This window comes from Vidua macroura, chromosome 6 (genome assembly GCF_024509145.1).
Source record: "Vidua macroura isolate BioBank_ID:100142 chromosome 6, ASM2450914v1, whole genome shotgun sequence".
NCBI classification, from domain to species: Eukaryota; Metazoa; Chordata; class Aves; order Passeriformes; family Viduidae; genus Vidua; species Vidua macroura.
The window spans coordinates 33,779,185-33,794,260 of NC_071576.1; the positions used below are offsets into that span (position 1 = coordinate 33,779,185).

The 15,076-nt window shown below is 38.6% G+C and overlaps 1 protein-coding gene across 5 annotated transcripts in view; it reads right to left on the minus strand.

Moving 5' to 3' along the window:
* Positions 1-1,706: 1,706 nt before the first annotated feature.
* The window catches only part of DCAF5 (DDB1 and CUL4 associated factor 5), a 72,020-nt gene continuing 58,650 nt past the window's right edge, over positions 1,707-15,076 (minus strand). For all 5 annotated transcript variants that reach the window (XM_053979784.1, XM_053979787.1, XM_053979786.1 and 2 more), the window contains exons 8-9: positions 10,144-10,271; positions 1,707-3,594 (exon numbers count right to left, since the gene is read on the minus strand). In XM_053979784.1, the coding sequence (XP_053835759.1) occupies positions 1,786-3,594; positions 10,144-10,271 (1,937 nt within the window). In that variant the 3' untranslated portion in view covers positions 1,707-1,785. The remainder of the gene's footprint in view (positions 3,595-10,143; positions 10,272-15,076) is intronic.

The following is a 15,076-nucleotide window of genomic DNA, read 5'->3' on the forward strand; positions in this document are numbered from 1 at the left end:
AACACCCCTTTGCCTTTCTCACCTAGAAAAGCAGACCCTGTGTGGGCAGACAGCTTATGGTAGACTACTCACAGTAGTTGTAAGACAATGTTTCAGGTCATGTCTTCACTCTCCCTCCCACACCTACCTCTCACAGCATCCTTTCTGAAGTGCTCCTTCACTTTTATCCTGTTATAACAGGGCTTTTTCCTACTTTCCTAAGGTATCAGAGAACTGTGGATATGAAGTAATTATTCTGAGGCCACTGCTCTACAGCAATGTACTGCTAGAGTTGTATTGAAAGCAAAAATTTCCAATTCCTTAAAACAAACTAACCCTTCCTCTGTATTGGGCTTGAAATCCTTTGAAAATTAGTGGGGTCCAAAGAAGTCTCTTCCTCTGTTGCACATAGATGTAGATTTTGTGTCCTTTATAGATGGTTTGTTTTCCCTTCACACAGTGACTCCTCTTACCTTGTTGCTAGGGAAGCAAGAGCAATTCCACCAATTCCAGCAAGCCAGAACTGAGATGACTCACCAGATACTCCATTCAGCAGTGCCCTGGCATGAAACAACTCTGTCCAACACAGAGTACTCCAGTTCTTGGCAGCAAGAGCTGTGCTCTTGTGCAAGTTCTGATTGCCAGACTTGAAGACCCAGGCTCCGCACATGTGGGGATAGTTCTCTGAAGCTCTCCCTTACATGCAGAACTCTGCTGAATACATCCACCCATCTGCAATTTCAAGTATTAGCAGCACAGTGGTGGAAAACCAACCCTGATCTGCAATCGCAACCAGTTTTGGGCTGCTAAAACTGCTAAAAAAGCATTTTTCAGACTTTACCAAATGTTGCTGTCAACATGAATCAGTTACATTATCCATACTTCAGCTATTTTCTGTTTGGCCTACTGCTTCCCAAAAGTAAGAACATGGGGGAAGGGTGGGCACAACCAAGATAAATACCAACACCCAGAACCAGAATAATAATAATAACAAAGAATGTCTATGTGTTAAGATCACAGAAAGGCATGTTTCAATGCCTTATTTTTAAAAGCCCTTGGTCAGAATGAGGTCTACAGCATAATACCTGCCTCTTGCCAACAATCATACTTCTATATAGTGATGACACTGTGTTATTCAGCTCTTTTCTTTAAAAAATCCCACAGAATTGAATGTCACCATGGGAACAGTCTAAAGTTGATTTTGGAAAGAGGCTCATTTCCTATAGCTCTTCTGTTGGCATAATGTCACTGAACTGTATCAGAAGTAAGTACTTTATGAAGTATCATCTCTGAAGATACCATCCAGTTCTGAATATATCCTCCCTAATGGTTGCATTTCTTTACTTTCTGAAGCAGAATAAAGGGCCCAGAAACACTTCTTCCCTGTTTTCCTCAATAAGAAACACACCCTAATTGTGTGATCTAATTCCACCATTCTTCAGCCTGCAATATGTAGTGTCAATATGGAAAACTTCCTCTTCAGAAGAACAATTAAACTTTAAAGGAGTTATCCTAGTTGGCTGGCTGAACAAATGACACATGTGCACACAAGAATTATTCAGTCAACCATCTTAATAAGGATTTACTTTGAACAGAACCTTGTATGGGTACACTAGACTCAGTCTCATTAAGGAGCAAGTTGGATTTTTATACAGCATGAACCACTGGCAATCTAAAACAGACCCACTCAAGAATGGAATGGAGAATCAAACGCAATGTTTCAGACCCAAGCTCTATGTGCCTTTAATATTTTCTTTTTCCTTTTCTTTCTGAGAGAGTGCACACTACGACAGACATTTGCATTTATCATGTTTTTAACTTCTTTTCTAAGGATGAACTCTCTGAATCTGCATCTTCCAACTCCGCTCTATGTCTTTTCAGTCCTCCAAGAGACTGAGTGCTCTCACTGCCCACAGGATGCAGGTCAGCAGAATCCTCTCTTGTGCTCACATTGTAGCTGTTGGAGTCCATTTCAGACAGGCAGCAGTCTCTGTGCAAGGTCACACCCACCTGTACAAGGTTGCCATTATCAGCATTTGAGTGCACCTGTAGTCCTTGCGTCACAGACTCCTGCTCTCCAAAACTCTGTCCATTGTTGAAGCATGAAGGGTGAAGATGCAAGTGGCCATTATTGTGGTTAACGCAGGAGGGATCGAAGCTCCTCTCCTCACTGCCATCAGTCTGGTTTCTGGAGCAGTGACCTGACATGCTACAGATGGCAACAGCGGAGAATGGAGGGACCAGTGAGTGATGGCTTGGTGCTGGTTGACAGTTCTGACTATTTTTCTGTTCCACAAGTCCTGTGGTCTGAACGCAAGGTTCTTCGTTACAGCTATTGAGCCCTTTGCAGTTAGCTTTTCCATTGAGCTTTTTAGTCTCAAAAGAATGCTCTACACCTCCACTGCTCGTGTCTTCCAATGTGTTTTCTTGACCCTCCATCCGCCGCTGATTGTCACATTCATGAGCTTGACCATTACTAGAATTTTCTATCCCACCACATTCTTTTAAATTTTCTCCGTTGTGGTTTTCAGCAGAAAGAGCTGAGGAACCCTGAGGAACTACTGAACTTAAGTTCCTAGCATCTTCCTTAGTTAGCGAGCGTGTTACGCTGTGCCTTCCACTGGTTCCTGGTTTCCCTTCATCATTTTCTCCATCTCCTCTGGAGGGTTCACCATCTTTACTAGCTGAATATGATATGTAAGAATAATGGAGCCATTTGTAAGCTTTGTAAATCTTTCTCTCCACTGATTCACTGTCTGAACAAGGGGACGTCCGTTCTTTAAGCACTTCTTTGTTGGCCGAACTCCTTTCTGGTGAAGAAGCTGGAGAGGAAGAAAGATCATCTACTTTGATCTGGGGGTAATCATATATGTCCTCACCTATGTAAGGGGTTACATTCTCTGTGTTAGTGCTAGTCCTTTCCTCCTTTTGCACCTTCTGTCGGCGCCTCAGCGCATTGCGTTGCCTCATCGATGTGCGTCTTTCATTCAGCTCCTCTTCATCTTCTGTACTGCTGCTGCTGCTGGAGCTGCTGGATTCATTCTCCTCAGGACTCGGAGATGGTGGCCGTGGGAAAAGGTCTGTATCTAGTTCTGCCTCACAGGTATTGTCATCAGAGTCAGACTCATTGGAAAGGGCCAGGAGACGTTTGTCCTGATACTTTCTCAGTGCAGAGAGCCTCTGCTGACGGGAAGCCATGTCTTCTCTGGCTGAGGGAGATGCAGTTGATCTTAAGGCCCTTAAGTTATAGGCAGTTTCATCAGACTCTTCAGCCACATGTGGTGGGGAGTGATGCAAAGAGGTGGAGGACTCTGACTCGCTGTAAGCGGAGCGTTCACTAACTCCTGCATGGAGCTGCAGGATTGTGCTCTCACTGAGGTCGCTGTCTGAATCAGAACTCCAGCCCTCGATCTCCCGGCGCACCAGAGAGTCAAAAAAGGCCATCATCCGTGGATCTTCCTGGACTGATTGGTTGGCATAATCATGGGACAAACCACTACCACTGTTCAACACAAGACTGATGTACTCTTCATGAGTGTAGAGGCAACGCGAATCATCCTCAATTCTACCATCCAGGTCCCCTGTGCAGTCAGGCTGCTTGTAGGGACTCCAGATCTGTAACAGAAAATAAAAAAAAACAAGCATATAGCTTTGAATTAATAAACTATTATAAGCATTTGAAATGGAACAGTAGCTCAAATACCCAGAATAGCTGCAGGTTGCAGATTGTTTTTATTATTTTTTACCCCTCAGTACCATACTTACAAGTATTACAGAGCTGTGGGATTTTTTTCTTCCCCTTCACAAATGTGTTTTTTCTGCATTTACTTCACCCATACAGAATGTAAAAGCTCTCACACTGAAAATTATCCATCATTTTGGTAATTCATTGTGTGATAATTTCTCCCAAATTGCAGGGCTCTATTTTTATGTAATAAGGAATGCTTACTCACTAACAGTAAGAATAGTTTGTTGCCTACAATACAGTCTTAGCACTAATGAAGGCACTCGTTTCCCAGGAAACTAGATTTGCTGGTGCTAGTGGTGTAGAGTAGCATTTCATCCAGCTACGCAGTCAATCCCACCTGATCAGCAGGCAGGGAGCTGAATGCATGGAGGTGAAAAGTAGAGCTTCACTACTCCCTTTAGAAAACAGTTACAAAGAAAAGAAATCTTCCAACATCCTCTGAGGACACAGCAGCAGTTTTAATAGGTAAAGTTGAAGAGTTTTACTGAAAGCTACTTTTCAAGTGTATTGATTTCATCACCAGCAACAGTCTTGACTATGCTGTCCATCTGTCCTTCAGTCAATTTTCCTGGTATGGAGAGGAAAAGGGGGAAAAAACAAGCTCTAAAAGAAGACCCACCAATATCCCTAAGAAATTGGTAATCCATAGCAAACATAATAGTTGGATGTCCTCACCCTTCTCAGATTTACTCACAGATTTGAGGGCAATATGATTATGACATTCTGTGGACAACCACTATCACTTTGCATCGGTGGTTAATGGAATGAACAATGCCTTACTGTAAGCAGAGCCAGAATGTATCTTATCTACAACAATGCCTTAATGTTCTGCTTATAAAAGATCTGATCTCAGCCATGCTTTGGTTTTATCATGCTAACAAGCTCAGGGGAAAAAATTCCATGCCAGCTCTCTATACCAGGTTGGACTTTTGGGATAGTATTTGGAAAAAAAAATCTAATAATTTTCCCTACAGAAATTAATTAAGTTTTGTTCCAAACAGACAAAACTGTTAACAAAAAGTGTTTGCATGTATAAATGACATAATCAGCACTCATCTTACAAATGCCTAATTAACACACGCAACATAACCTGATACTACCATGACAAGCAATATTGGAAAAGCCCACAAGAATGCCAATTACTCTGTATGCACTGGAATTTCCAATAGTGTACAAAAACCTTACACCTTTAATAATGGAAGCAAAATGAAATAAATTACCTTGCAACTACTTGTCCAGAACAGCCGGATTTAAGATGAACAAGTAAACTTTATTCTGGAAATCTCCCAAATTTGAAAGCTTTTACTTTGCATTCTCTGTAATTTATGGTTAACAGAGCTTCCACATATGATCTGGCTAGACAGATAAAAGAAACACTATTCAAAAATTAAAGTGTTGCAGATACACTTTCTTCTACAGACAATCATCAAGCTGCCTTTCAGAGCAAAGAGAAAGGAATTTTACATTGTGTTACATCAGATTGTTTCTAGGAAGATCTCAACATCAAGGTGTATTTTCTATTGGTACTTAATTACTTTTTTATCATTTGCAATACTTCACCAAATTGTCTCCCAGTGCAGTTCTTTAATATGACACTTGAATCCAGAATGAACACAGTTCTCTGTTGCTTGGATCCAGCACTGCACTTACCAGACACATAGCCCAAAGGACAAGCATCACATTTGGATGAAGATAACAAAACCCAATCTAAGCCTACTATGTATAGAATTTCAGCAACCAAACTTAACATTTTTGAACTATTCAAGAGAACAGAAAGAATCACTCTTCATCCTCAGTTTCTCAGGTTCCACTTCCTAAAGACAACATAGGAAAGAGCCTTCTCTCAGTGAATCCATGAGAGAGATGGTTGATTTGTGGATACATCACATTTTTTAATAGAAAAATAGAACTCTACTTGTTGAAAAGACTATTCTTGGGTTGCTGCCTTCTTGATGATTTATGTAGCATATGTTCTCTCACAACCTCAGATCTTTTCCCTCTTTGTCCCACTACTGAGCATTTCAGCAAGCAGATCTGATCTTTTTTAGAAGCATGTAACTTCTTGTAAATGCTTCATACTGTGTGCTTAGACAGACAGCCTGGCATGCCTCTTCCTCAAATAATCTTAGCAGCATTAGACTGACCATTAGGTTTCATAAAAGCCTTTTCTTATTTTTTAAGAAAGAGAATTATAAAATGCTTAGATCTGGTATGAACCAATATAATGGAGGAGAGATAGTCTGCTCCAAAGTCCCTGTGAGAAAGGTCTGTTTGTAATGAAATTACTCTAAAAAGGTACGTAAAGTGTGCACAGAGATATTCTACATCCTTGGTAGCACTACCACATCTTTCTGCTCTCACTGCAAGCATCATAAAAAAAACAGAGCAGTATAAAATATTGAAAAAATAGCTACAAAGAGTCCACGGTGAGGCTTTTCCCTCCCCAGAGAGATTTCTTCACAGAGAAGTAAGTAATAAAGAGAAGTCAAGGGAATTCAGGATGAATACCTTGTTTGTATGGGATCAGCTGTCTCTGGAGCATGATATCCCTGCATTTTAGATATTTTGTTATGAGGGAGTGTGAAGGCCTGCCAGAGTCACAGAAAGAAATCAGACTAAGAATCTATCCTTGGCAGAACGGGGAAGTCTTTAAACTGGTATCAACTGATCCAGTGCTCTCTGTGGCATCTGAAATGGGCTTCTTTGTAAATGGAATGCCTTTGCCTGTTTCTCATCCTCTGACTGATATCATGTTGAGGAATAATGCGATCGAACTGGAGAAAATAAGTTGGCAAATCAACCCACTGAAGCAACAATATATCAAGAAGTTCTTTCTCTGTCAGAAGATTAAGGAGATGAATATTACTCACTGATGACCTGAGTACAGATATAAAAATAGGAACAATAACAGAAAATGGGAATAAAAAAACTGGTTCTCTATTTCAGTAGATATCTACTGACAGCATCTTTGAATTGCTTGTATTCCAGGGTGGCAAATTCCCAAATTTTGAAACAAAAAAGTAGTTATGCCTGTAGCGTGAGGATAATTAAAACCACTTAGATTATCTGATTAGGCAGAGGCAGATAGGCACAATGACATTAATCTGTCACCATAGCAACGTGTGCAAATAGACTTTATTATCTCCAACACACTTATGATTTTTAAACAAATGGGACCCACAACAGTTGTGTTCTGTTACACAATATTCCATTTTCAATACAAATACGATTTTTTTTTCTGAAAATTGTTATATATTTCATCTATTTTTGTCTTTCCTGGAACTGTCTCCTAACTGCATAATTCTCCATGGCCCTCCTCTAAGCCCAACACAGCAGAGGTAATGCCACATTTATTTCTTCTGCAATGCAATCTCTTTTCCTGCCAGCACATCCCAATGTCTTGCACACTTAACTGAGGGGAAAGTGGTATTTTTCTGTTTAATATTGCTTCAGCCCTTGTGGTAAATGCTTGATGCAAATGATTATTTTAGTTTGCAGCTGCACTTTTTCATACAATTTTACTGAAGTTCAGTAAATGAAGGGCAGTGAACAATTCATTTGGGTTGATGTGCCCACCACACACTGGAGTCGAGGCTCTGAATGTCTTCTGTTAATGAGATTGTTGGGTCTTATTTTTGGTACTAGCAGAAGTCAAACCCTAAACCAATGAATTACTGAATTATATTCTTGAGGGTGCTTTACAACAAAATAAAACTAAAGCAAAAAAACATAACCACAGACATCAAAATCATTCTTGTGAATACTAGTCTTTTCTGTGGGGCTAGGCCTGAGATGAATTTGTATCTCATTTGCAATCAGCATAAAAATAGCAAATGTGTTGGCAGAAGCTCATGGAATTATTGAATGGCTTGATGGTGGTGCTATCAGTTCCTCCCTTCTTGAAGTACTAAATTTAGGCCAGCTACTCTAAAAATTAAGACCTCAGACAAACAACTACTTGATCCACATTTTTAACACATCGCCATGTCTCTACAATTGTTTCTACAATTGCAACCACAGTGACGTTATCTTCTGTGATTTAATTCCAGAAAGGGTTTCAGAAGACACTTGAGGGATAATAAAAAGGACACTTTTTAAGAAAGTGATTAAAACAAATAAACAAAAAGGAATAAAATAAGAAAATATTAAAAATTTAACTATGATTTTTATTTATGGTTCCTTCTCCTGTCATCTCAATTTCTCTGAGCAAGCACATCAAGCATTTATATAGGGGAAAGACAGCATGCAAAGGAAAGACTTGTGTTCCCAGCTGTTTTTAATGCAATAAATGGCCTCTCAGAACTGCTGGTGCTGTTTTTCCTGTTTTGCTCTTCTGCTAGTGGCAGTTACTAGTCTCCAATCTACCCACAGAAGTAGGTGGAATGAAGAAGAAACCACCTTTGGACAGTCACCTGCAAACTGCTGTGCACTGAAACAGCACCTTTAGAGAGTGAAGTCAGGCAGCTCAGACAAGACACGAGCACTGAAACAACCCGAGCCCCAAACAAGGCACATTACAAACTGAGACAAAAGGACATACAACAAAAGGGTAAGAAGTTCTGGCTGGCCAATAAACTTAATATATTAAACACCTTTCCCTTAATTTGTTTCTAGCTTGAAATGTCTGGGGAATTCAGTTCCTTCAAAGCAGCTGTACAAGTTCCACTGCACACACAGTGACACAACAGGAGTTCTCTTCTAAGGAAGTGCTCAAGCAGAGGTGTCTTTGAAAGAGTTACACAACCTGTGACTGCAACCTTAATCAAACTAACCTTTTAATCACAATCAGGCAAAAAAAAAAAAAAAGCCCTGCCAAAACCCTAGCAGAAGTACACAAAAGCAACACAGGGGATGTTTACACCAATGTTAATCCAACAGTCTAAGCACACTCATGCAGGAAGGATTCATAGGGTGAAGGGTCAGCAGATCTAGAATCCAAAAGGGAAAATTCAGGCTGCAGGAATCAAGTTCCCAAAGCAAAACAAAACAAAACAAAACCAAAAAAAAACCAAAACCAAACAAAACAAAAAAAAAACCAAAAAAAAACCAAAATAAAACCCAAAAAAAACCACCACCAACAAAAAAAACCCAAAAACAACAACAACAAAAAAACCAAAACAAAACAAAAAAAAACCCCAAAAAAACAACCAACCAAACAAAAAACCCCCACAAAACACACCACCAACAAAACCACCAAAAAACCCCCAAACAAAATTCAAACAAAAACAAAAAACCAAACAAGAAAAAGAAACAAACAAACAAACAAAAAAATCACAACTCAAAAAAACCCAAAACCCCACGCCTGTGGCAAAACTGTTGTTAAACAGTGGCAGTTTGACTGCTTGGAAATTGAAAAATCAGTGAGCTACTAAGACTGTTCAATGCACTTTTGTACAAAGCCTGTATTTAATATATTTGTAATCAAACCTGTCAGGCAGGCAGCACAGATGAAGAGAAAAGAACTGAAATACCAGGGGAAGACAGAAGAGAAGGAAAGCTGAACTACAGTCAGAACCCAAATGCTGACAGTAGCTGTAATGCAAGCAATGCAGTGGGGCATTGAGCCATGGTCTCAGGATTTTGGGTCAGCTCTGGTCCATAAGTTGTACATCACTAAAACACTCCTTTGCAGGACAAGTTCATCCTATCAACTTGTACCTGACAAAATAATTCACAATATTCTAACATTATTTATAGCCCATGCAGGTAAGATTTCCATGAAGTACTTCAACAAATAGTTAGGATCAAAAGTAGTTCTTTTTATCTTACTTCAAAATTAAGTAATTATGGCTTTTTTCACACTGTTGATAGACCTAAATTATAGCAAAATATCTATGACAGCAGAATGCAAATCACATTAGTGCAGCATAATCCTTTGCCTTCCCAACCAAATAACAAAACTGGTTTTGCCTTGTTTCCACAATATTGACTGTCTTTCCTTAAGGAAAGAAAATTTCAGAACCTAACGAAGTTTCTTATCTTTTTCAGTTCCACAGAAAAAGGTAAAAAACTTCCTAAAAGTACAGCAAATTGTTAAAGGATTCAGAAAGATATTGTCAAGGTATTAAGAGTTCTTCCTCTGGAAGTCACAGAAAAGGTATGTTGAATTGATGCGATGCACAAATATGTACAAAAATTATAGAAGGCCTTCCGAGGCATTATTCAGCCAGGTCAGTCTAGGCTAAGGTTCAACAATACTTTTTGGAGATACTTTTATTACATTTTAGACCAGAATATCACAAGTTCTAGGAGATCACATTAGAACTGTAACCAAACTCACCCAAGCAAACAAGACAAAACATTTTATAAAACAATAAGAGATGACAGAATGGGTGTGGACCAGAATGATGCTGAGCAAAACAAAGCATTTCTTCCTGAAAGACTGAAAGAACACATTTTCTGATAACTAATCTTACCTTTATAATCTTTTCAACGCCAGAAGAACAGATCATGTAGGTGTGAGGATTAAACCGCACTTGGTTTACAATTGACCGATGACCTTTCAATACCATAAAAGCACCATTGACAACCCTGCCAATGCCACCTAGGGGAAAACAAGCACATGTGGACATGAATAATTAAATCTTCATATTACTTTCAGTCATAGTCATTTAAAGTCCTATTATATTTGACAATGCCTTTAAGCTTTATTTTGCAATATTTAAGGTCTGGGTTGGCTGCAGAATTCCAATTTTATGAGCAATGCCCCTATGAGAAGCCGCAAGTTTGATGAAAAGCATCCTTCCTGCAAATTAGGATTTTGAGGATTGCTTTGATTCATCTAAACAAACAATGAAGGTCTTTGACCTAATATGAGAAATATGTGAATGAGAACAACATACATAATGAAATCACCAGTGAAACCTAAGGCATGACACAGACAGCTTGTAAATCTGAAGCAGAGACAAATTAAGAGGTTGGCTTTTAACAGCAATACTATTTTTCAAATTTATTTTTTTAAATTAGCGATTTATTACTGTCACAATTGACTCTAGTCTGATAAATAGGAAGGACCTGAAATAACACATCTGAACAGTGGGTTATATCATTCTTTGTCACAAGGCAGTGAATTAGCCAAAGTGGAATGCTTTTGTGCTAGTGGTAAAACTCAAAACTGAAGCCAATTAACTTTTCTGCTTGGTCACTGACTTTTACTAGGTCTGTACACCAAAGCAAGAAACTATCACACAGTATTTTTTAATATTCATAGACTCACACAGTTAAAACAACAAATTTGTTAGACAGCACAGCTGTATATTTGAATAACCAAGTGTCCATCAACATGCTATGACTTAACATTTTCAGTGAAAGAAAACAAAACTTTTAAATGCCGGGAACTAAAAACTGACAATCACTTCAGATGAAAATCAACTTGTTATTTAAAACTTAATATGTTGCAAGTACACCTTACAGAAAATTAAAATAATTTCACTAGCTTCTCTGCTACTTACAGTCATCTTTACACTAAACAAACTTTATGTTCGTCCTGTTGAAAATGTTTGCTATTTTCCTTTGATCCCAACAGGAGCTATTTCAGCTGAAACAGTTGCTGGTTTAAGCCCTGTGTTGAACAACTTATGTTCTAACACAGAGTAAGAGTTCTCCTGTAATTCACACTTCCTAAAGAAAAACTTGCTTTACCACTGAAGTGTAGCGAGATAGAAGGGTCAAGGGAAAAAATGAAAAAGAAAAAAAACATTCTCATATCACCTTCCATTTGTTAGGTTACACAAATGATGACAACAACTGCAGTTAATGACCTTGTGTACAGCCCCTCTCCTCTTAGAAAGTGTTCTATCCCTTTCACTCATTATAACTGCACTCTGAAGAACTGACTGATGTTTAACATGGAGAACTAACCATGAGAAGGATTTACAAACAAGGTGTCATCCAAGTCCTAAAAATCCAGAGACAGATTTTTTACTGCTCCTGGAAAGTGTTCTGCTTTGCACAATTTTTGCACACCAAACTGCTGTCTCATGGCAGTTTGGGATATATTTTTCTATACCTTGGGATAGAAAAATAAAGTTCCTGAGAAAGGGAAAAGTGATGGCAAGTAACTCCAGGGACCAAAATGCATGACACACCACACTGAAACTACACTGAGACCGAGTTACCTGCATCAAGTTCTCATATCTGGGTACATTTGTATTTTCTGTAAAGATTCAGAGATTTGTTCAGCCACTGGAGCAAGATTTCACCACTGTCAGCAAATTTGACTGAGAAGTAACTTACTGGAGAGCAAGTTCATTAAATGCCAAAGTAAGCTCTTTTGATTTTCTTTTCCATTTTATGAGCTTCCTCATGTCCTTTCATTCTGCTCATCCTGCTAGACACTTATGGCTGATGGTAAATTGCTGGTAAACTGCCCTACTCCCACAGCATTCCTTCCTGACAAATCAGAGCTGTCAGTCCAATTGTACCTATCAAGCCAACAGTAGATGCTTACATCAAGACCAGATCTCTACACATCCTGACCTAGCAGACAAATATTCCAAGAAAGAGGGCCTTGGGAATGAAGAGAGAGTTCACTTAGTTAATGTTTCCAAGCCTGTAAGTGATGTCTAAAACAAGTTTTAACTATCCATGGACTGTAGCTGCGTGAATTCTGTACAAAACAAGAAATATACCCTACAAGTCACTAACGAAAGAGTCAGAGGGACTATGAGCAAAGAAAGAATTATAATGGAGATGAAACAAATTCCATATACCAGTATCTTGGGCTGCATTTCTAAGTAAATCATTGGCCTTTTGTGGTACTGTCAGCAGTATGAATTAACCCATGGTTATTTTCCTAGTAGAACAGTGAGAAGAGTAATTTAATGCCAGAAGTGTCCTCTTCGGCACAAGAAATACCTGGAGATGTTGAAATGGGTCCAGAGGAGGGCCACAAAAATGATCAAAGTGAAGGAACACCTCTCCTACAAAAACAGCTGAGAGAGCTGGGGTTGTTCAGCTGGGACAAAAGAAGGCTCCAGGGAGAACTTATTGCAGCCTTTCAATAAATGGGACTTATAAGAAAGACAGACAATTTTTACCAAGGCCTGCAGTGACAGAAGAAGGGGCAACAGTTTCAAGCTGAAAGAGTGTAGGGTTATATTGGATATAAGGAAGGCACTTTTTTCAAATGAGGGTGATGAGACACTGGAACAGATTGCCCAGAGAAGTTGTGGTTGCCCCATCCCTGGAAATGTTCAAGGCCAGGTTGGATGAGGCTTTCAGCAAGCTGGTCTCATGGAAGGCCTTTGGACACCTCCATCCCAACCCCATTCTATGATTCTGTGGTTTTATAATTCTATGAAGGAACTCCAAAGATTTAATACTGAAGTTCCCTGAACTCCTTTTAGGCAGCTATCAGTAAATTCAGAGAAAGCATAGTAATATAACATACTTACCTCCTCTTAAAATGAAGGTGAACTTCCCCAATTACACGAAATTGCCCCAGGAGAAGTGCAAATCTTAGCAGTGAGCTTTTACCAGTGTTATGGGAGGCTTTAATAATTTATACCAGAAAGTATTGACTCAAGCAACACTGATAATATTTGTGTCAAATATAATAGACTGCCCCAGAACCTCATTTTTGGACAATCCCTTGCTTGATGCAATTTTAGTCTACCAACTCCTTTGTGTTTAAGTGACACCTTTAAGTAAACTCTTAATGCAAAGTCTTCTACATCCTTATCTTGAAAGCAGTCCCTCTATTTTATAGTAGCCCACCACAGCTGTCATCATATTAATGTGGTAGTTTTGCATGACAGGCGTTCACCAAAACCACTACAATTACTTTAGTATCTGCAGAAATCTGCCTGTGCCAACTTGTCTGGAGTCCCCCTGGTCTCTCAGCAGAGGCTTAGCTGCAGCCATACAGCCTTTAGCCATCTCAGAGAGTGAGTTAACTTTACTCATCTCTGCTGGCAAAAAAAAAAAAAAAAAAAGTGCATCTGTAGATTAAGTGGAGGCTAGCCATAAACTGCTCAAATTCCTGATGCTATCTTCCTATTTTTCCATGTAATAAATTCCATTTCCTTTTGCTGTCTCCTCTTGAAATGGTATTTTTATTTGTATTGTTTCAGCAAAATTAACTTCTGCTATCCTAAAACCACTCAAGTTTTGGTTTTTTTGGTTTTTTGGGTTTTTTTTTTGAGGTTTGAGGTTTTTTTTAGTGGAAGGGGGTGTTATTTGTTTGCTTTTAAATTTAGTAGCATGCATGAGTTCTGCAACTCTTTTAAGCATGGCAGCTTTTATATTATTAGCTAGCTCCAACATGTATAGGCAGTGTTCATAGAGAAGTCATTAGCTTACATATCTGTTATTAATAATATATTTAAAAAAATCCTAAAGTCTTCAGAGGCTGACTACACCAATTTTAGAAGGTTTATAATTTTATAACTTCTGGAGGGAAGAGTTGGATATGTTCTAGCTGATTTTGCAATACTACCCAAAAATTGCCATGGTTTAAGAGAGTCCTGAATAGTGGTTTTGTGTTCTAGCTGTGCTGGTCAATGGGTTTTTTTCGTCCGTTTTTATTTGATACTCAAAGTGAAATGTCAAGAAAATTACTCTTAATTTATACCCTGCAAATAAGTGTTCCAAAGAAGAGTAATACAAAATCTCAAAAAGTCCTTTAAATAATATCCTACTATGATATCTGACCAGCTTAAAGAAGTAACTTATAAAAGGCTAAATCTAATGTGCACAGTTTAAAACAGGTTTCCTGTACATGTTTGACAAGAGTACCTTTGCAACACAAGGCCTCTCTACAGGCTTCCATACAAAGGAAGGAATAATACAATGTTTTGAAGTAGTTGATGTCTCCTAAGTTGCCAAAGTGGTTTCTTCTTGGTTTGCTTTATAAATTTATGTTTTAAATGTTAGGCTAATGAACTACTTCTTAATTATGTGGGTTTGTAAATACTTATGTGAATGATTTGACATTTGACATATTGCAAACATGCTGAATGGTACATCCCAATGCATTTTAAAAACTCTAGTAAATTGTAACAAAGGAGTGTGACAGATTTAGACATCAATCTGACTTCCCCTGCATGAGTTCTACAACAAGAAGCAATGTTTAGAAAAAGGCAGAATAAACTATTTGAAGGATAAAGAAAAAGTGAAAGTGATAGATTACTGAGAAAAGTGTTCTAGGGCAGAAATATTGTAAGAATGTAGAACAGTCTCCAAACTAATGGAAACTGCATTGTTCCAAACATTAAAAATCCTGTCAAAATGCCAGAGAACTTGTTGGGATAAGGAACTATCTTCCACTGGCTCTGTAACAGAGGAGTTAAATGACCTCATTCAGAAGTCTTTTCTATCTAGGACACTGGAAAAGAAATCCCACTGTTT